This window comes from Sinocyclocheilus rhinocerous, unplaced genomic scaffold, assembly GCF_001515625.1.
Source record: "Sinocyclocheilus rhinocerous isolate Xijiao unplaced genomic scaffold, SAMN03320098_v1.1 scaffold5236, whole genome shotgun sequence".
NCBI lineage: Eukaryota > Metazoa > Chordata > Actinopteri > Cypriniformes > Cyprinidae > Sinocyclocheilus > Sinocyclocheilus rhinocerous.
The window spans coordinates 215,650-238,910 of NW_015665840.1; the positions used below are offsets into that span (position 1 = coordinate 215,650).

The following is a 23,261-nucleotide window of genomic DNA, read 5'->3' on the forward strand; positions in this document are numbered from 1 at the left end:
GTGTGTGTGTGTGTCTCTGTGTGTGTGTGTGCGCACAGCGGGGAAACACACGGCCAGCACACACCACCTCTCCGCTCTGGTGACTCCGGCCGGACGCTCGTTCATTTGCGCGGCTCAGCAGACGCTCACGCTGATCTCCAGCGACCATCAGAAGGGAATCACCGTCTCCATCTACGACATTCAGATTCAACCCTTCGACATCAAGAGCGACTTCGTCTTCAGTGAACGTGAGCGCCTCACACACACACACACACACACACACGGACAGACACATGAACTGACATTTGTCATCAAATAAATGCACTTTCAGATTTGTTGCAGTGCAGTTAACCCTCGTGCATCAATTAAAAGAGGACAGAACAGCTAGTGTCCAAAAATGGACGTAAAAGTATTTTATATGATATATTTTTTACTACATTCACTAACACAGATATTTTTACCATCAGTCATGACTATAACTACCAAAAATTAATTATTTAATTCATGAAAAAACACAAAAAATCTGTTGCTTTCCATATTCTAAATGCTAAGCATGTTTTGAGTTTATTAATGTCTATGATTAGAAACAACATTAATTTTGATGCATTTTTATTTTTGTGCAGTTTCAGATTTAAAAAGAAAAACACACAAAAATTTCTCAGCACAAACACACACACACACACACACACACACAAAGCACGCTCTGATATCAACACCAACACACCCACACAATTATAATTACAATGTTCAATTCCACTGGCGTTTTCCAGCAGAAGCAGAAAACAGGAACAAAGCGAGTATTTGCTCCAGAGAGCAAACCTCAGAAAATGGTGCCAGAATAGTCAAATATTGTAAATTTTTATAAACAGCTACAATTTTGTTTAAATGGCACTGGGATGAAATACTGCTGTTTTAATGGGTACCTTTCTGTCTCTAAAGTCCTCACTATTTGTGTACCTACTGTAAAATAGATTTATGAGAGGAAATAAAGGTGAAATCTTAAAAAGCCAATAAAATACATTGTTTGCATTAACAGCCAAAATGATCAAAAACCAAAAATTAAAAAGACAAAAATGTTTAAGACGCACAAGGGTTAATGACATTTACCTTCCTAACAATCATTATCTTCTGCGCCCCAGATGTAATCATTTGATTCCGTTCTAAAATGAGCTGCAGTGTTCAGTGCGGTGGTTTTGTGGTTTGGTGCGGAGGTTTTGTGGTTCGGTGCGGAGGTTTTGTGTTTCGGTGCGGTGGTTTTGTGGTTCGGTGCGGTGATGTTGTGGTTCGGTGCGGGGGTTTTGTGGTTTGTGGTTCGGTGCGGAGGTTTTGTGGTTCGGTGCGGAGGTTTTGTGGTTCGGTGCGGTGATGTTGTGGTTCGGTGCGGTGGTTTTGTGGTTCGGTGCGGAGGTTTTGTGGTTCGGTGCGGTGGTTTTGTGTTTCGGTGCGGAGGTTTTGTGGTTCGGTGCGGTGGTTTTGTGTTTCGGTGCGGAGGTTTTGTGGTTCGGTGCGGTGGTTTTGTGTTTCGGTGCGGAGGTTTTGTGGTTCGGTGCGGTGGTTTTGTGTTTCGGTGCGGAGGTTTTGTGGTTCGGTGCGGTGGTTTTTTGGTTCGATGCGGTGGTTTTGTGGTTGTGGTTAGTAGGTTGTGGTTAGTAGCGCTGACCCGTCTGTGACCCGCGGGCTGAGTGTTTGTTGGAGCGTGTCGTTCTCTCTCACGCTGAGGGTGAAATGGCTGTTTACCGCAGTGAGTGTTACTCTTCCTTTTATAGTTCCGGTGATTTATGGGCCGTTTCTTCAGCGTAGGAACAAAAGCGGGTCCCGCGGGGCGTCTCTCACGCTGCTGAGTGAGCAAAAACAATGCTTCAGTCTGCGCTGGTTTGTTTAAAGCCCTGCTGTTGGGTGAAAAACCACGTTCAACTTCTGTTTTTGGGGTCAAATTCACCTCATGCAGTCTGCCCAAAATTAAGATTCATGTAAAAACAGCAAAGCTCTATTGTATCTGGTCAGAGACTGAGAAATATAAAATGTGTGAGAAATGTAATAATTTTCTTCTATTGTATTAAGGTTCAATTTGACACAAAATTACTTGTTCAGACACAATACAAAATATCTTTTTGTCATGACACGCAGGTGTAATAACAAGCAACTAATAAAAATGATATTATTTGTGCTTAGTAGTGTTTATTGCTGTTTGTACTTCTGTTATCTTTTTATCTAACCCTAATGAGGGTTAAATGTGTTTCTCACACTAATTTCCAGTGCTGTAATAGTCTAGTATTTGAGATCCAAAAACAACCTTTGTGGTCTCACAAAGTTTTCTTAAGATTTTTTTTACCTGATTCTTTAGTGTTTTTCAAAGTGATTTTTGATAAATTGCATGGAAACCAATGGGGGTTAATTTGACGCGCAACACAAAAGTTGCAACTAAATTTGTACAGCCGTTCCAAATAAGTTAACCAGTACATCAAGCATTTTCAACTTCTAGTTAAATTGTCCTCAAAATAACAGGAGCTGAACTGTTGCTGGTTTGTGTCTGATATGAAGGGTTACGGAGGATCTGACGCGTCCTCACGTCTCTGTCAGTGTGTTTGATGAAGATGTTTCTTTTTGTAATATTATTTTTATTACATTTTCTTGAAACACTTACAAGACTGACACATGTACATACCGTGTCAGTAACAACACTTACAATGTACAAAAAAGAAAAGAAAACAAACAAACACTAGGGGCTCATATTACATGAAAAGTGTGATCGCACAAACCAACATTAGGTTAATACAGTTTGTACTTTGGAAGTTAGATTTAATAATCCATTGCAAACAATAACAACCACAGCTATAAGGGGTTAATATAATGCACATTAAAATATATTTTAATACCCAATCAAGAATTTTGATCCTCCTCTCTTATATTGTTAATATAACTACATTCAATAAATAATAAAAAATGACTCCAGATTTTCTTAAATTTAGCTTCTTTACCCTTAAGCATATAGGTTATATTTTCCATTGCAATGCATGAAGATATATCTCTTAACCAACGAGTTATGGTAAGCCTTTTTCCAATAAATGGCAGTGAGCCTTTTGGCATGTAAAATGCACGTCTATCAATACTTGATTATCCTTTTTAATATTCCAGTTATCTGGATGAATGCCAAGAATTAAAAACCCCGGATCTAATGGTAACCTCATCGAAACCATAAGTGACCATGCAGCACAAAAGCAGTGTTAAGTCGCTGGGGTATATTTGTAGCAATAGCCAACAATACATTGTATGGGTCAAAATTATAGATTTTTCTTTTATGCCAAAAATCATTAGGATATTAAGTAAAGATCATGTTCCATGAAGATATTTTGTAAATGTTCTACCGTAAATATATAAAAACTTAATTTTTGATTAGTAATATGCATTGCTAAGAACTTCATTTGAACAACTTTAAAGATGATTTTCTCAATATTTAGATTTTTTTGCACCCTCAGATTCCAGATTTTCAAATATTGTCCTATCCTAACAAACCATACACCAATGGAAAGCTGATTTATTCAATATTTTCAAAAAACTGACCCTTATGACTGGTTTTGTGGTCCAGGGTCACATATGCATCATTTTACGATGAAGATGTTTCTTGAGAGGAAGTTGAGGACAGGAAGTGCGTGTATCTGTGACAGCTTGTGTTTTTAGTCTCAGTGCTGACGTCAGTGATTCGCACATGCTCTCTTGACATGTTCACACACAACTGATTCTCAGCGACGCCATGCTCGGCGGCCTTGTGGTGTAAAACAACAGAAGAAAATAACTGTGCAAATGTAGTTTTAGTCTGCAGGGCGGCTGTTGGTTTGGATTGTGTGAATGACAAGCGCTTCTCTTCTCCTGCAGCGTATAAATGCATCACGGACCAGCGGGAGCAGCTGGAGCAGATGCTGCCGCTGGTGTTGGGTCTCATCCTGGGTCTCATCATCGTCATCACCGTCTCCGTTTATCACTTCCACCTCAAACTGAGCGCCCCGCAGCTTCCTCGCGACTGCTCGCTCTACAAGAACATGTGAAGACTCTCTATACACACGCCATGTGTCCCGTCTGTAAAGGTCCAGTCCAGACGTCTCAATGCACCTCACTAGAACTCCTCTTTTCTTTCTGGGTTCTGTGTCGAATGTATGGAAGCCCGTTTCCACCATAGAATGAAAAAATTATTTAAAAAGGTAATTGCGACTTTTTTCAGAATTGCAAGGTAAAGACTCATAATTGTGAGAAACTCGGAAAAAAGGAAAAAAGCCAGAATTGTGAGATAAACAGTCGTAATGACCTTTTATTTCATAGCTGGAAAACAGAATTGTTAGACGTAAACTTAGAATTCAGAAAAAAAATCTGAATTGCAACATGTAAACTTAGATTTCAAAGGGAAAAAGTCAATTGCGTGATGTAATCTTAGAATTCAGAGAAAAAGTTAGAATTGCAAAATGTAAGTTTAGAAATCGTAAAAAAGTCAATTGCGTGATGTAAACAGAATTCAGAGGAAAAAAATCTGAATTGCAAAATGTAAACTTAGATTTCTAAGGAAAAAATCAGAATTGCGAGCTGCGAACTTAGTGTCAAAATTTTGAGATGTAAACTTAGCGTTCAGAGAAAAAAAATCTGAATTGCAAAATGTAAACTTTAGAAATATGGAAAAAAAAAGTCAATTGCGAGATGTAAACTTAGAATTCAAAAAGAAAAAAATTCTGAATTGTGAGATGTAACTAAAATTCTGAGGACAAAAAGTCAGAATTATGTTAATATCTTGCAATTCTGACTTTTTTTCCTCAGAATTATGAATTTATATCGCGCAATTCTGTTCATATCTCAGAATTGCAAGAAACAAAATCCGAACTGTGAGTTAAAAAGTTGATATTACCTTTTATTTTTTTATTTTGTTTGTGGTGGAAACAGATGTTTCATACAAATGTCTTGTCTAGATGTTAAATGTTCCTGTAACCGCTGCACTCGTCACGTATGTCGTTTACCACATGATTGTCTATCACTGTAAAAAATAGAGATATTGAAATAGCTTGAAGGCTATAAATAAAGTACAAATATTTATTGATGATTATTTCATGATTATTTTGTGATAATTGAATATTTTATGATTTGCTAAATGAGACCAACTGTACTGTCCATGTACTGAAGTGTGTGAAACAGCACAGAATGACTTGTGTTCTTCTCCATTTACTCTCTCGTGGATGTGAGGAGTTTTAGAAGAGCTTTGTCTTTTCCAGCTGAAAAAGGGAAACTGAAGGTTTAGATCCATCAGAATCAAACGGCACGGAGATGAATGGAAAATCAATGAGAAGCGGTGGGACAGCCGTAACATCACTGGCATTAAAGATTTCCCCGAATGAGCTGCGCTCCTCACAGATCGATGTCTGGAGTCTCAGGCGCTGAGGGGTTTATTGATCCACGTCACCGGCGCTCAATTAAACACTGCTTCTGCTGGCCAGTGATTTATGCTGCGCTCATAAATGCTCGTTCATCAGGATTTCTCTGACCACTCGCTCTTAAAGTGCTGCTCGATCTCATGTTTGGCTGTATGTGTGGTGTATTTATCAGTTCTCACGCTGCAGCTCAAATCTCATTCCAGCATGTTCATCTTCAAATGTGGTGCGTTAATAAACTTTCATTTTTTGTCGAACTGTTTCTTTGGTATTGTCATGCTTTCAAAACTGTACAGAAGCATATTTACTGTAAACGTTGAATTTTATGACAGATTTGATTATTTTCAGATATGCTTTGGTATTTTCTTACAAAGTTAGGAATAATTTTATTAATAGAATACTTGAAAATGTTCTTAATCTTTTATTCTAGAAGAATTCAAAAGAACAAAAAAATCAAAACAAAAGAATAATGACATTAATGGCTCATTCTCCGAGGAGTTCAAGCCTTTTGGGGTCTCAAAAGAAAATTGTAACAGTATCATAGAAATTAGATTGTTACACTTACAATTTATTTTGAATTATATTTTAGTTATTAGTCGTTTTCTGTTTTCATTATAATGTTAAAGTTTTTGTAATTTTGTTGTGTGTTTCCGTATAGTTCCTTAATTTTTCAGTTCCAGAGAAGTTTAAGTAACAGAAATTGTTTTATGGCGTTTTGGTTAACTATAATAACCCTGGCCACACGTAAAAAAACATATTGTTCATGTTTATTATTTTTATGTTTGAATATATACCTCTAAATTAAAAATTGTCCCGAGTCCTGAACCGTAAACACCAAGTTTTGGTTTCTTTTCCTTCATGTCACATTAATCAAATGGTTTCCAGCACGTACATTTGCATATAGCGTTTAATGTCATTAAATGAACATCTCTGTGAACATAAGTACTGAATTATATTCTTTAAAAATTGTTCTTAAAAATACCTGAGAACCAAATGATTTCACAGACAAACAGGTTAATGTAAGAGTCTGAATGAAGCACAGGAGGACACGTGCGTTTGAGGTTTTTTATTGAAAGCAGCTCTTAGTGACACACATGCAGGATCACCGTACAAAAGCCACGCGACAGCGGATCTGAAGTCCTACAGAAACACATTTCCAGATCACAGTGAGCCAGGAGACACGGGTGAGACGCCACGAGAAAACACGCGAGGATTGTGCCGAATATTGCTAGAGAGTGAGCGTGAGAAGGCCACACTACTGAAAACCAGAACGAAACCAGCGTAGAAAACTCTGGCGCGACCTACAAACGTAGAATAAATAAATATATTCGGATTCATCTGTCTGCAACAGCCATCTTCAAAAAAAAAACGAAATATAAACAGTAGGAAAGTTTATTATTATTAGTTATTATTGTTAACTCTCAGTTCTAGGTAATACTGCCCATTTCACCATGGTGACGTCACAACAAAAATACTGCCGTTTATCAAAACTGTACAAGTAAAACTTACAATTGCTCTAAAATACATCTTCGTAGTTAGCGTGAGAAGACGTCAGTCTGGCTGTGGATGAAACGCGCTGACTCTGAGCGCTCAGCGGTGGCGGTAGTGGCGCATCAGAGGAACGATGCAGGCCGGCGGGCCCGACAGCTTCAGGAACGAGTGCTGCAGCAGCTCCAGCGCCGAGGCCCGCTGCGACGGCTCTCGCACCAGCATCAGCTCCAGGAACGCCCGCAGAACCGACGACACCTGCACCCAAACACACCAGACACCGCTTCAGCCGACTCAACACACGTCACTAGAGCTGGGAAAACAAATCCATGCATCGCGAATAGGGGTGTAGCGATACACGTACTCGTATTGAACGGTTCGATTCGTTGGACTAGTCCTATCACGTTTGGAAAATAAAAGAGCTTAAAGTGTGTGAAACATAATGTTCTCATCAAGGCAGCCCAAACGACTTAACAAGCAACGTGCTGTCTGCCCCGCGATCATCTCGAAACACGATGATTTTGTATCGACGATAGCCTGAGATATTGTCAAAAACAACAATTGTTGGCAATATTAAGCTATTTGGCATTTCCAATTAATGTAGGCCTGTTACATTCTTATTTTTATTAGGCCTATTATTATTATGAAGTTACTTTTATTTTTAACTTAAAATTACAATTAATTTGCCCCGCAATAATTACCACTTAACTGACGTGCTGCGAGGATTACAAAAGATTAGGCTATTTACTCTTCAATTAAAATGTTTAAAAAAAGGTATTTTAAAACAGGTCTATTATACAATGAATTATAGGCCTACAAGTAAAATATTAACACTGCAGTCATCAATAAAAATCAATCAAATAAAAAGCTTTTTTTTTCAAGCACCGACTTTCAAAAACAACCTGTTTAACACGGAATATGTTTCTTCTAATTTTTTTTCACTATGTAATATTAGAAATATTAAGGGAATAAATGAAAACAGTTAGCTATATATCGTCATCAGCATATGTTGAAGTAGATTCGTCTCGTCGTCTCTGAGAGAATATGCGGCGTCAGATGCCGAAAGCTCCGTCATTACGTTTTTACTTTCACTTTCTGCATATAGTGAATTGATTGAGATTAAGACGTTCACCGGCATAACTCTTGCGCAAAGTTTGCACGTTGCTTGTGTGATATCCATTGGCTTGCCTTCATGGTTTAAAACAGAAATATTTCCAACATTGCGACGTAACCAATTAGCCCCGTACCGAACCGAACCGTGACACCACTCTGTCGTATCGAATCGAACAGTGAATTTTGTGAATCGTTACACCCCTAATCGCGAATTGAGAAATGATTCCGCATCGATTCTGAGATTTTCCGAATGCATGGTGATTCTTTCTCCAATCGATTCTGAGCTTAGTTTTGAACAGCAGATGGCGCTGCATGCTTCAGCAATGCATGGCGATTCTTTCTCGAGTCGATTCTGAGCTTAGTTGTGAACAGCAGATGGCGCTGCATGCTTCAGAAACAGACAAATTCTTACACACACTTGAACCTAAAATAATCATTCATAAAATTCAAAAAGGTTGAAACAAATCACAAGGGTGTTCACAGTGGTCTGTGTTTACATTAATCTGGCGTCATAAAAGCATTCTGAGCCGAGGTGAAATTACAGACTCAGCCGAACACACAAGCGCTCTTCAGCTATTCTTCATGAGCCTTTGAGTGTGCGGATAAAAACTAGAGTAGAGCGCCATCTGCTGTTAAAATATAAGCTCAGAACCGATTCCAGAGAGAGTCGCGATGCATTCGGAAGATCTCAGAATCAGTCCACGAATCGATTCTGCATCGATTTATCGTCGCAGCTCTAGTCACATGACACAGTGTTCAATATATAGCACCTCATTTATAAAATGTTGCATAGAAACCATCCTAAATTTGATCATCTCTCAAATATGCATACATGTGATTCATAGAATGAACGTATGCACAGAAAACGCACATACGCCTCTCTTTCAGATGTGAAATCTATGAATCGCAAATGACCGTGAACTTGCACGCAACTGAATGGTTTCAGCTCTCTGCCTCGTAAACGACTCCTAATTAATGTCATTAACATATAAAAGATCATCAGCCATCATCCAAATCCTTTAAAAACCCTGCGGTACTCCAACAATAAAAAGTGCGTACGTCTACGCTAAGCACTTTTCCACGTCAAAGACAGTTTTTACAAATATGAGCGCACACACACTGTAAGATCAAATCTGAGCGTACGCACGCTTTATAAATGAGGCCCACAAATCGTACATGAGCCAGACGATTGTTCAGATGTTCAGAGTGCTGTATTATTAATTTGTCATTTGAAATTTTGCCAACCAGTGTTTCATTACAGAATAAATCCACCATTTTAAACGAATCGAGTGAGTCAATGATTCAGTCACTCATTCATAAAGACTGTCACTTGCTGCGTTTCTGAATGCATCAGCCGTTTGAACGAATCGGCTGAATGAATAATTCAATGACTCGTTCATAAAGACAGTAACTTGCTTCGTTACTGAATGAATTAGAAGTTTCAAACGAATCGAGTGAGTCAATGATTCAGTGACTCATTCAGAAAGACTGTCACTTGCTGCGTTTCTGAATGCATCAGCTGTTTGAACGAATCGGCTGAATTAATGATTCAATGACTCGTTCATAAAGACAGTCACTTGCTTCGTTACTGAATGCATCAGCTGTTTGAACGAATCGGCTGAATGAATGATTCAATGACTCGTTCATAAAGACAGTCACTTGCTTTGTTACTGAATGAATTAGAAGTTTCGAACAAATCGAGTGAGTCAGTGATTCAGTCACTCATTCAGAAAGACTGTCACTTGCTGCGTTTCTGAATACATCAGCTGTTTGAACGAATCGGCTGAATGAATGATTTAATGACTCTTTCATAAAGACAGTCACTTGCTTCGTTACTGAATGAATTAGAAGTTTCGAACGAATCGAGTGAGTCAATGATTCAGTGACTCATTCAGAAAGACTGTCACTTGCTGCGTTTCTGAATGCATCAGCTGTTTGAACGAATCAAAATGTATTATAAAGACATTAGCTGTGTCCCAATTCACTTACTTATACTACGCCTTAAAAGTATGTAGCCTACTCTTTTTGAGCTTTGAGCAAGCTTTGGGACAGACTACTTCGTCATAGCTGCGTCTTTAACAGACGCTCTGTTGCTTAGTTACATGCAACCTGTCACTGTTTAAACTGTCCTGTAAATCATCTTGTCACAGTTAATCCACATTTCGTTTAATTTGATTTCCTACCGTATTGGAGAGAAATAAAGAGAGGCACGTTGATCTGCCAGTCGCGGGTTTTTATGCTGAGAACGGCTCATGTGTTTGCATAATGCATTTAAAAGTTAATGACCTAACGTATCATTATAAAACTTCACAATGTTGCTGCAGATGAAATATAACGTGGATAACATTAAATACATATTTTTCATCAGGTTAGACATTGATTATTTATCACTCAAACCCCTTTCTCTACTTGTCCGTTGGTCTCACATATCTGCCATGTTTGTAGTTTTTTAACACTTTCTATGTGTTTGTAGTTCTAATCGAATCCTCGTCCACTGTGCACTGTGTTGTGGGCAATATTAGCCGTTAGAATGTGCATCGATCTACACTTCGAATTCTAACCGGAAGTAGTAGACCATTGGTCTCAATCTCGATTCCTGGAGGGCCAGAGCTCTGCACAGTTTAGCTCCAGCCCTAATCAAACACACCTGATCCAGCTAACCAAGGTCTTCAGGATTACTAGAAACTTCCAAGCAGGTGTGAGTTGGAGCTGGTTGGAGCTAAACTCTGCAGAGCTGTGGCCCTCCAGGAACTGAGTTTGAGACCACTGTAGTAGACTATCCAGGAATCTTTGTCATACTTTCTTAAACATACTACGATTTGGGACACACTAATTCTATTTTCGAATACTATTTAGGACAGATAGTATGCGAATTGGGACGCAGCAAGTGACTTGCTTCGTTGTTAAATGAATTAGCAGTTTTGAACGAATCGAGTGAGTCGATGATTCAGTGACTCATTCGTAAAGATAGCCACTAGCTTAGTGTCTGATTGAATCAGCTGTTTGAACAAATCAGTTGAATGAATGATTCAATGACTCACTCATTAGAAAGTGACTCGCTACCACCTACTGGTGTTTTTAGTCTCATTTCATTTTTGTTTAACCATTTCATATTTCAATATCCATTCAAACATTAATATGCATTTATTATCAATATTTTTCTGTAATGTGTAGTCAATGCTTTTCTCATGTAACACAATAATGACTTTAAATGATCTTTCGGGGAGTGATTTCTCAGCCCAAATTGATGTGCAATTAATTAATTGGCATATAATGTAATTAATTAGATACAATTTTTAAATTGTTTTACAGCCCTAGTAAAAACTAGTGCTGTCAAATGATTAATCGCGATTAATCGCATCCAAAATAAAAGTTTTTGTTTGCACAATATATGTGTGTGTACTGTGTATATTTATTATGTATATATAAAGACACACACAAACAGCATATATTTTGAAAATATATTTACATGTATATATTTATATTCATATAAATTATATCATATATAAATTATTTAATATATAAACGTAACATATTTTTCTTAAATATATACATGCATGTGTGTGTATTTATATATACATAATAAATATACACAGTACACACACATATATTATGTTAACAAAAACTTTTATTTTGGATGCGATTAAGCACGATTAATAGTTTGACAGCACTAGTAAAAACATAATTATATAATTACAAAAACTGCTGACATAAAAATGTTGATATAAACATTGCATTATGTGCAATTCAAATGTTTATGTTATATGTTATGTTTATGTTATATTATATCTGAATGTTGATTATCAAATTAATTTGAATAATTCCTTATCAAATAAAGTTTCCGTTTAATGAGAACGTTGGGTTTTGGTGTTTGAGTAATAAATGAGTTTCAGAGCATCGCTGTAAATCAGAGCTGCACGTAAACACGCGTGCCAGCGATCATGTGACTGCGGCTCCGGCCAATAGAATCACAGCTGCTCACCTTGTGAGACTCCTTGAGTCGCGGCGGCAGGTTGTCTCGTATCCGTCTCATGGCCTGCAGCGGCGGCTCGTTGAAGTATGGCGGCTCTCCGTCCACCATCTCGATCACCATGATGCCCAGAGACCAGATGTCCACCTGCAGACACACCACGGCAGATCAGCGCTGACTAGCTACCCATCATGCAGCACACGGGTCACCGTCGCTAACCGTACCTCAGTGCCATAGGGCAGCCTGGAGATGACCTCCGGCGCCATCCAGTACGGCGTTCCCACCAGAGACTTCCTCTTGGGAACCTCTTTAGACACTTGAGCACAGAAGCCGAAATCCGAGAGCTTGATCTGAGCACAGAGACACCAGAGCGTCACGTACAGCACAACGCAAAGCTGATTAGCCGCTAATCACCCCTTCATTTGTCATGTTCTCCCAGCTAATTACAAGGTGGGAGACACGATTTAATTACTTGGAACTAGTGAAGTTGCTAATTACCCCGATCACTTTTCTGCCCTCACAATAAACACACTTATGTGTGTAACTACACAGTTACATGTGAAAGATGATGATACCGTAAACCACACAACACTGTCGTGTGCTGAATATTCAATTATAACGATTAAACACAACAGAATTATATCTTATAAAATATTTATATTTTTATTTAATTATAAAAAATCCTGTTTTTCATAGTGCTGGTTGTAGTTATCAAACACATCACTGCACTTCACATGAGAAGGCCGAGTTACCTTCGCTGTATACCCGAAGAAGTTTTAATTGGCATCGCTTCATTTATAAGTCTATTTGTGGTCTAACTCCATCTTATTTGTCTCTCAGCTTTTCTAATTCAAAAGTATGCTATAAACTACATTCAAATAATGTTATGTTTTAAAGTTCCTCGGGTTCGAACTGAACTAGGAAAAAGGGTTTTGTATATAATTGGCTTGGAATAATTTACAAAGCATTTTAAAGTTGACCGTGCTTCCGACATTAAATGAGTTTAAACTACTTTTAACAAATTGTGTGTTTTATCCCCTGGTAAATTGTTGCTGTGATCGTTGATTTGTGTTTTGTGGAATTAGTGTAGACTTGTGTATTTTATGTTATTTGTTGCTGCTTTCTTGGTCAGGTCTCTCTTGTAAAAGAGATTTTAATCTCAATGAGTTTTTTAACCTGGTTAAATAAAGAAATGAAATGAAATATGATAACATTTAAAGTAAATGTAATTATTTTATATAAATCATAATATTAATGTACAATTTTTTAAAATATAATTTAACTTGATAAATAAATTAAATTCAATAATTACATTTGATACATACAATATAAATATCTTACTTTTTTATTACATGAAATTGTATATATATATATATATATACCCTTCCGTCGCTGGTGAGCAGGATGGAGTCGCTCTTGATGTCTCGGTGTATGACGCCCTGCGTGTGCAGGTAAGACAGCGCCTTCAGCACCGACAGACAGACGGTGGCGATCTGCTCCTCATTCATCCTGTCAACAAAACACACAATCATCAGATCTCCTCAACAACGTGAGCAAATCAGAGCAGACCTGCTTCTCACAAGCTCCTGAGACGAACAGTTGCTAGGGTATTTTAGGTGGTCTCATGTAGCAGCACTAATGATTGAGTTCTGTGTGAAACTCTCACTGTGTGAATATAAATCAGTGTCAAGTCAAGTCACCTTTATTTATCTAGCGCTTTTAATACAGATTGTGTCAAAGCAGCTTTACAGTATTAAATAAGAAAATAGTGTGTCAATAATGCAAAAAAAAATGTAATTTCAGCTGCTCTAAACCAGAAGCATCTATTATCACAGATCCAACTTCAGCAACAGCACTAACACACACACACACACTCTCTCACACACACACACACACACACACTCACTATAACACTCACACACACACACACACTCTCTCACACACACCCAGCTGTCCGCCGCGCTCTCATCTGTCTCGCCTGCGGCTGCGGCTTCACTGGAGGCGAACACGCTGCCATGTGTTTGTGCGTCCCGCTCCTCCTCAACACTAATGTGCCGTAATGCGCAAACGGGACGTGTTTGCAATTACTCTGACGAACGACGCCTCACAAGGAGATCCATGAAGGACACTTCTGTCTCCAAACCCTCATTCACCACTTCATTCTTCACATACAGTGACGTACAGAATACTGGTCACATGCAAACCTGCTCAGACAGACTTACATCAAACAAATAAATAATAGGTAAAAAAACAGATAAAAATAAGAAATAGCAACACTTTACAATAAAGTTTACATTAACATGAACTAACAATGAAAAATACTTCTAAAGCATTTTTAATATGAGGTAATTTCAACATTTACTAACACATGATTAAAATAAAAAGTTATCTGTTAACATTATTTAATGGACCTGAGCTGACTTGAACTAACAATTAACAGTTGTATTTTTATTAAATAATTTAAAGAAAGAAAACAAATGCATTGCTCGTTGTTAATGTTAGTTAATGCATTACTAATGGGACCTTATTGTAAAGTCTTACCAAAATAAAAATGAAAAATAAGTAATGATAATAATAAACAAAATAACAATGGATAGGATTATTTAAAAAAAAAAACAGCTAATAAGATGCAGTAAAAGCCCCTTTTCCATGGTTAAATCACTGTAACATCCTGGACAGTAATATAAAAGACATTAACATTCAATAAATGGTTTAATCTGATAAATAAACAGCATACACACAAGTAGTTCTTCCATCATGTGTTGTAGTTCATCAGTGTGGCTGTATCTGAATATAAACCTGTGTTTAAACACTCATCCAATCACAGCTCTCACTCTCAGCTATCAGTTTATATTCACAAGTCGTGTCAGACTCACAAGCACACACTGATCAGCCTCAAACACCTCCAGATTCTGCATTAATACAAACAGCTCTGTGTGCCGCTAATTTATCAGGAGCCTCATTACAATCTGCTGTTAATTGAAAACACGGCGCTCTTTGAACAGCCCACACGCAGGAACACGCTCTGGCACGGATCAGCGTTTGCTCTGGCAGGGACCCAGCAACACCAACATCAGACCACAGCACACGAGAAACAGCACTGAAGAACACTGATCCTGTGCACTCAGACCATCTCCACCTGACTCCTTCCGACTCCACCTGACTCCATCTGACTCTACATGACTCCAACTGACCCCAACCAACTCCATCTGACTCCAACCAATGCCGCCTGACTCCAACAACTCCATCTGGCTTCATCCGACTCCATCTGACTCTACCTGACTCCAACTGACCCCAACCAACTCCATCTGACTTATCTGGCTCCTACCGACTCCATCTGACTCCAACCGACTCCATCTGACTTCATCCGACTTCATCCGACTCCATCTGACTCCAACTGATGGAGTCAGATGGCGGCGCACGCTGACGGCAGGGCAGGAGCTGCAGGTGTAAACGCTGCCAATTTTAAACTAAAAACTGATCACTCTGATTTCAAAACTAGAGTCAATCAAAGCCAAAATACTGCCGATAGGACACAGAAAATTATTGTTATTGGCTATACTGCTATCCTTTTGTTTCTATCAATACGTTGCTGTTGGGAAACAAACATACATCAACGGTGGACAGACACGCAAGTTGTTGTTACTACCTCTGATTTATGCAGCCAATTCACTTCTTTCTCCGTGATATTAAACGACGGAAAAGTGACTTTTCCAACAAAGCACTTGCGATCTATCGAGAGAAGAAAACCATCTCAATTGTTCCGGAGAACGATCAGTTATTTAGCCATTACTCTTCTTCTGGCGAGCGACGTTCATCAAAATCCAGGACCTGGACCTAAAGACGATGCACGGCCTTTTACATCTGACTCCACCTGACTCCACCTGACTACATCTGACTCCAACCAACTCCATCTGACTCTACCTGACTCAAACTGACTCCACCTGACTACATCTGACTCCACCCGACTCCAACTGACCCCAACCAACTCCATCTGACTCATCTGGCTCCTACTGACTCCATCTGACTCCAACCAATTCCATCTGACTTCATCCAACTCCATATGACTCCAACCGACTCCATCTGACTCTACCCGACTCCAACTGACTCCAACCAACTCCATCTGACTCTAACCGACTCCATCTGACTCCACCCGACTCCAACTGACCCCAACCAACTCCATCTGACTCATCTGGCTCCTACCGACTCCATCTGACTCCAACCAATTCCATCTGACTTCATCCAACTCCATATGACTCCAACCGACTCCATCTGACTCTACCCGACTCCAACTGACTCCATCTGACTCATCTGGCTCCAACCGACTCCATCTGACTCTACCCAACTCCATCTGACTCCAACCAATTCCATCTGACTCCAACGACTCCATCTGGCTCCAACCGACTCCAACTGACCCCAGCCGACTCCATCTGACTCATCTGGCTCCTACCGACTCCATCTGACTCCATCTAACTCATCTGGCTCCAACCGACTCCATCTGACTCCAACGACTCCATCCGGCTCAAACCAACTCCATCTGACTCTAACCGACTCCATCTGACTCCATCCGGCTCCAACCAACTCCATCTGACTCTAACCGACTCCATCTGACTCCATCTGGCTCCAACCGACTCCATCTGACTCCAACTGGCTCCAACCAACTCCATCTGACTCTACACGACTCCAACTGACTCAAACTAAAATTGAAAGTATAAAGACTGAAAATATAAAAATAAAAGATACTTCAAAGTATGAATAAAAACCACAGCAGTATATTAACAATAGTAAAATAACACTGGTTCAGATGTTAACACAAACTGTAAATCTCATTTTAATGACTGAGTTTGTGTTTAGTAGGTACAATCTCAACACAAACTAAAATTGAAAGTATAACGACTGAAAATATAAAAATAAAAGATACTTCAAAGTATGAATAAAAACCATAGCAGTATATTAACAATAGTAAAATAACACTGGTTCAGATGTTAACACAAACTGTAAATCTCATTTTAATGACTGAGTTTGTGTTTAGTAGGTACAATCTCAACATTTATTAATAGAAATGTGGTCAAAACATCTAGAATGTAAACCCTGTTTGACCTCACCTCCTTTTGTCTTTCCCTTGTTTTCTTCTATTAATGTCTGCATTATTGTTACTCTTACATCTTGTATCTCTTATTAATTTGGAAATGTAATTGCTTCTGACTGTACTCTGGATAAGCATTTGAATGTAAGTATGTGTCAAACATGACACAATGTGATGAGGAGGATTTAAACATTAAATATTTTATGAATACATTCGACACTAAAATGATGAAATTAAACAAAAAACATAATGAAATTAGTCAAACTAATTCTATTTAAACCTTAGATGGAATTGGCTGTGAGAATCACATGATCCATCTGCTGATTCAGACCCGTGTGTCACTCAGGATGCTGCCTAAGAAGGGATCTGTCTATGTAGACATGAGCGTCTCTATTAGCGTCTCAAACAGGACAGAAATAAAGCGCATCAGAAACAGAAGCTGCTCTTCCTCTCTGTGGTGGGATGGAAGTGTGTCGTGCCGACGGGTCATGCGTGTCTCTGAAAGCATGCAATTACAGTCCAACACCGTGCAACACCGAACTGACGAACAACGCCAATTACTGTAATTATGCAGACGCTTCGAGAGCAGAGGCGCGTGTCTCTGAAAGCATGCAATTACAGTCCAACACCGTGCAACACCGAACTGACGAACTACGCCAATTACTGTAATTATGCAGACGCTTCGAGAGCAGAGGCAGCGTTTAAAACAAACTCCACCACAAACTTTCACAATAATAATTCAGCACTGGACTATTGTCTCCAGCAGATAACGCTGCACTCAAACCGCTGCATAAATCAGCTGCAGAAGTGTAATATTACTCTCAGTTTCATATTAGATCAAAGCTGATTGTGGAACGTGTTAAACATGTTCACTATTAATGAGACCAAAACATCTCGTCAAGTCAAGTCACCTTTATTTATCTAGCGCTTGTAACAATACAGATTGTGTCAAAGCAGCTTTACAGTATTAATTAGGAAAATAGTGTGTCAATAATGCAAAATGACAATAGTAAACACTCAATGTTCAGTTAAAGGCAGTTCATCATTGAATTCAGTGATGTTCTCATCCAGCTCAGTTCAGTTAAAATAGTATCTGTGCAATCAAGTCGACGATCTAGGTGATCTAGGTATTTCTGACACAAACTCAATAATGAGGCCTAGTGTATAATCTCACTTAATCATTTTCTCTTTCACTTGGATCTTGGTGTACTTTGAATCAAAAGATCAGATGAATGCATCAGTGTGAAATCAGCTAGTTCAGACTCTGATTCTGATTGGACGATCGGCTCTTACCTGGTGTGAGTGACGATGTCAGTCAAGGCTCCGCCCTCCAGGAACTCCATCACTACCCAGAGTTCATCACTGACCAGATAACTGTTGTACATGTCGACCACGTTCTCGTGATGGTAGTCTCTCATGATGACCACCTGCAAGCAGATGAACAGGAAAACATCTAGACGCTCTCAAAGACCTGTGTCTGATCATCTCTGTTTCATCATGAATGAGGGCTGAAAATCATTTGAAATAAAACAGCAGTTATTAACATGCAAAGTCTGCGAATTGAGTATATATATACCGTGTGTTTCAGAGTAAAGCGGCTGGAATACTTACAAATTGTAGTTCATTACTGATTACAGATTCGTACAGATTACGAAATCCAGATGACATGTAATCAGTTACTACCCAGCTCTGATAACGAATATTGCAGTTAATAAAATAATCTGGATTACACATATTACGTAATGTAGTCTGACTAATTTTTGATTACTTTTGACCTAACTCGTTTATCACATAGACTTGAATTGGATTATTTTGTACCATAAAAAAACAACAACAACAAAAAAAAGGAAAATATATTCCATTTTTTGTTGTCAACATCATGAAATGCATTAAACATTACATTACATCAGGGTTTCCCAAACTGTATATAAGTGGTATGTTCATTTAGAAAGAAAAATTTTAAAGCAAAAAGAATTGGGCTGAATTAATTCATTTTGAATAATTTACTGCCATTGTGTGAATAATATGTAATCATGCAATCCATAAAAGTAACTGTAATCTAATTATGATTTTAAAATGTAATATTTCTGGACTCTGATTATGTAATCCAGATACCATGTAATTAGTTACAGCACTGTGTCCATTTACACACGAGCAGCTCGTGATGCAGTGTTTTCAGTGTCTCGGAGCGACGCGACTCGGTCTCTGCATCTGCTGTGAGTCTGTGTCCAATATAATGAGCATTATACATTATACAACACACACCAAACCATCTTCCCAAACCTGTAATGAGATGCGCATATTAACAAAAGGGAAACTTCCCGTGGTTTTCTGCCAAAATAAAAGCTTAATAAAAACAAAGAAATTTAGACAACTATAAATATGGGACTGTAAAAATAAAATAATCATGATATTATTTCTCTTAAAATCTTTATTTATTTTTTTTTACAGAAAATATGAAGTATTACTAGTGTAATATTTCTGTTTCATATTTTCATAATAAGAAGAATCATGATAGAATTACTTTAAAAAATGATTATTTTATAGACATGTTGATATATAGTCAAACCAAAATGTATTCAGACACCTTCAACATTTCTCACATTATATCACAGTTTATTCTCTATAGTTTAGAAGATGGTACTAAAATATGAGAAGAGCTCAGAGTTAAACTGAGTCAGAACAAACTCATCTTGATAATCTCAGATAACTTTGATAGAAAGGTATGTAATGAATTCGGTTGAATAGCTGTCAGCTGTTACATTTAAGAACACAATTAGATAAAACCAATTTAGCTTCATTTAGTTCAGTCTGTGGTGTAAAAAGATCACATTAGCAATTAAAGAAAAACACTGAAGAAACACATGCTCAGCTCAAAGTGTCTGAATAATTATTGCTCCTAAATTTTACTGTTAGTCCACTGTATGAAGAGTGGGTGTAATTTTTGGGTGTAATATGTCAGTTTACTTTATTTTGCTCTCATCACTTACATAAATGAACTGTAGTGTCCTGCACCCACTAGTAAATAAATATCAACAATTATATCTGCTGTCTTATATATTTTTGGTTTGACTGTATAATCACAAAGGTTTTAGCCTATACCGCACAGCTCTACAAACCTGGAGCTTTTTTCACCATTTTGCTCACCAGGATATTGGCGCGCTCACCTCGTTGAACAGAAGTTCCCGCCGCTGCTGTTTTCTCAGGTCCATCTTCTTCACAGCCACCTGTTTGCCGCTGTGCTTCTCGGTGGCGATGCACACGATGCCCGTGGATCCCTCCCCGATCTTCAGGAAGTTGTCCAGATACTCGCGCGGGTCGCCGGGGTTCACCACCAGCTGCAGCGCCGCGCGGAACTGCTCGTGCGAAACCCTGCAGGGCGTCTGCTCGGAGGACGAGCCCCAGCTGGGCGGCGGATAGGCCCCGGGGCCCGGGATGAAGGGCGAGGAGGGCTGCGAGTGCGCTCCCTGCGGGGTGTAGGGAGGGCTGGGCTGCGGCGGCCGGTAGTGGTACTGGAGTCCGGCTGGGTAACCGGGTTTGCCGTGGCTCTGAGGTAGTTTGAAGGGAACGCGCTGATACGTCTCGGGCCCTGGCCCCGGCCCCTGCGGACTCCCGTCACGGGCCCCGCGCTCGTACTCGCCCTGTTCCGTCCAAACACAAAACATCATGGGCCTCATTAGGGTTGTGTATCGTTTGAATTTGATCAATTCCGATTCTGCTTATCGATTCCCAGTTTCGATTCTAATGTGGTTAAAGTCAAACATTTAGATATTAAACATATTTATTCTGTGTCTCTTTTTGCAAAACATTTAGTTGAAGCTGAATACCATGAACAAAAATCAGCCGGCTGCATAAAAACGATTAAGAGCTGTTTGTGTGCAAAATAGAGCCGCATGATTCTGGATAAATTGAGACTTTTTTTTTTTAATGGAGGTTGTAGTTCTCTCACAATTATAAAGAAGAAATATTAGACAACTAAACAAAATCTCATGGAATTTATGAATGGAATGATTCAATGACTCACTCAAGATTTACTTGTTTCATTACTGGATGAATCAGTGTTTTTGAATGAATCTCCTGAATGAATGATTCAAAGACAAATGCATTTTTAACAGCCCCCTTTTGCCAAAAAAAAAAAAAAAGATGTGCACACAGGAATTGATAGATGGAATTTTAATTTTAATTTTACAACAAGTATCCGATTCCTGAACTTAAGTATCCGATTCTGGAATTGGAATTGATTTTCGATTCCCAACCCTAGGGCTCATTTATAAAATGTTGCTCAAAAACCATCCTAAATTTGATCTTACGATCATCTCTGAAATATGCGTACGTGTGATTCATAGAATGAACGCACGTATGCCTCTCTTTCAGATGTGAAATCTATGAATCACAAATAATCGTGAACTTGCGCGCAAATGAATGGTTTCAGCTCTCTGCCTTGCAAACGACTCTTAATTAATGTCATTAACATGTAAAAGATCACCAGTCATCATCCAAATTCTTTAATTTAGAACAGTGAGCTGCAAGAACAGCTTACATTTCCAAAAACCTGCAGTACACCCCCATGAGTGAATAATGCAGACACGAGCAGCAGCAGAAGACGCTCATGATTCCTCATTACAGGCCTGCGATGATCCTCAAACGCTCGTTTATCACAGAGCTGCTGTCTGCTGAGGGAACGGCGCTCAAACTGAGGCTCAATGTCACACATTACAGCAGGACAACAAACCAAATCACTCTGACACTGGAATCATGTGATCATTCTGTCTTCATGTGCAAAACAAGAGGGTGAACATTCAGATAAAGATCTGCGGTGTTTTTTACCAAACAGAAAATATCACACAATATTTATGATCAATAACACAGCTTTAAAACAGCTGTTTTCTATGTGAATATCTGTTAAACTGTAATTTATTTCTGTGATGCGCAGCTGTATTTTCAGCATCATTCCTCCAGTCTTCAGTGTCACATGATCTTCAGAAAGATCGTTTTAAATCGTAATAATACAATTAAATAGTAATATTTCAAGAGTTCTTTTAAAAACATTGAAAAATGTAATTATTACTTTTTATTGTAATAATTACTACTTAATTATTCAAACTTTTGACTGGTAGCGTATGTGATACACACATACAGCTGAGATGTTTCCAGCATACATACAGTGAGAAGCAAGCATATGATAGTGGGATAAAGCATTAGAAAGACCGCAGTCACGACGGATCTGATTCTCACGCCGTTAGTCTGCAGGGTCACAGTGGGCGGTAGATTGAATTATTCCCACCACGCCCCGAACACAAAAAGATGACACGACACGGATCGTCATCTAAGCGCCTGATGATGAGAGCGCCGGCTGTAATTACGCCGGTGGACTCGTTTAATCAATCATCCCGGCGAGGCTGTTTATGGGCCGGAGAAAGTCCCGAGACCCCCTTTCCCAACCGGCACCACTGGCTGATCCATGTTCGTTAAATGCACATTAATCTGAATTTGGCAGCGTAATCAACAACCCAACTGGAGTGTGAAATTGAATTCTGTGGTGGAACACGCCGCCGCGGCTTTTATGCAAGGGCTGCAGAAAAGGAAGGTGCCACAACATCAGTTCATCACAATGAGCGCAAGCGTGCCCGAGTTCCCAAGTCCCCGAGCTGTCGGCCTTTAACGGTCTGAGATTCCCAACAGTGCCAACAAAACGCTGGGCTCGCTGAAAGTGACCGAGTCGAGGTGAATGAGAAAGAAAGAGGTTCATTATGACGCCGCTGAGCCGAGACTGATGGGAGTTCGGCCTGAACCACAGCCAAATCTCACACACACACACACACACAACTGTGCTGCTCAATACAGTCGACATACAGTACAACGCCGCTGTGTACATCAACCGAACCCACCAGAAACACGCTCATATTTCACCCCAAACATCAGCAGAAAGAAACATGAAAGAACATGTAGTGGAATGCAAATAATGAGTTTGTGCATCGTGGCATTATTTTCATGACACATTTACACACAAATTTCTCATTAAAGGTGCAATAGGTGATTGTCTTCAGAAACATTTTTTGTTATGCTGGTTGAAAGTCTCTTCACATCCCGATAGCAAGCATTAAGTTAAGTGGTCTAAATGTATTTATCTGTATTTATATATTCTGTGGAAGGCGTAGGACCAAGAAATGTTCGTCCAATCAAAATGCTCGGAACGAGTTGACTTTCCTACCTGTCTGTC

General features: G+C 39.1%; 2 protein-coding genes across 2 annotated transcripts in view; one reads left to right on the forward strand and one right to left on the reverse strand.

The window, feature by feature from the left end:
* Nucleotides 1-4,173, forward strand: part of LOC107731599 (lysosome-associated membrane glycoprotein 5) — a 7,107-nt gene extending 2,934 nt beyond the window's left edge. The window contains exons 5-6 of the mRNA XM_016542717.1: nucleotides 39-227; nucleotides 3,853-4,173. Of these exons, the coding sequence (XP_016398203.1) occupies nucleotides 39-227; nucleotides 3,853-4,022 (359 nt within the window). The 3' untranslated portion in view covers nucleotides 4,023-4,173. The remainder of the gene's footprint in view (nucleotides 1-38; nucleotides 228-3,852) is intronic.
* A 2,268-nt stretch (nucleotides 4,174-6,441) lies between these two features.
* Nucleotides 6,442-23,261, reverse strand: part of LOC107731598 (serine/threonine-protein kinase PAK 7-like) — a 37,092-nt gene continuing 20,272 nt past the window's right edge. The window contains exons 4-9 of the mRNA XM_016542716.1: nucleotides 20,209-20,682; nucleotides 18,335-18,468; nucleotides 13,338-13,464; nucleotides 12,180-12,305; nucleotides 11,968-12,102; nucleotides 6,442-7,130 (exon numbers count right to left, since the gene is read on the reverse strand). Of these exons, the coding sequence (XP_016398202.1) occupies nucleotides 6,975-7,130; nucleotides 11,968-12,102; nucleotides 12,180-12,305; nucleotides 13,338-13,464; nucleotides 18,335-18,468; nucleotides 20,209-20,682 (1,152 nt within the window). The 3' untranslated portion in view covers nucleotides 6,442-6,974. The remainder of the gene's footprint in view (nucleotides 7,131-11,967; nucleotides 12,103-12,179; nucleotides 12,306-13,337; nucleotides 13,465-18,334; nucleotides 18,469-20,208; nucleotides 20,683-23,261) is intronic.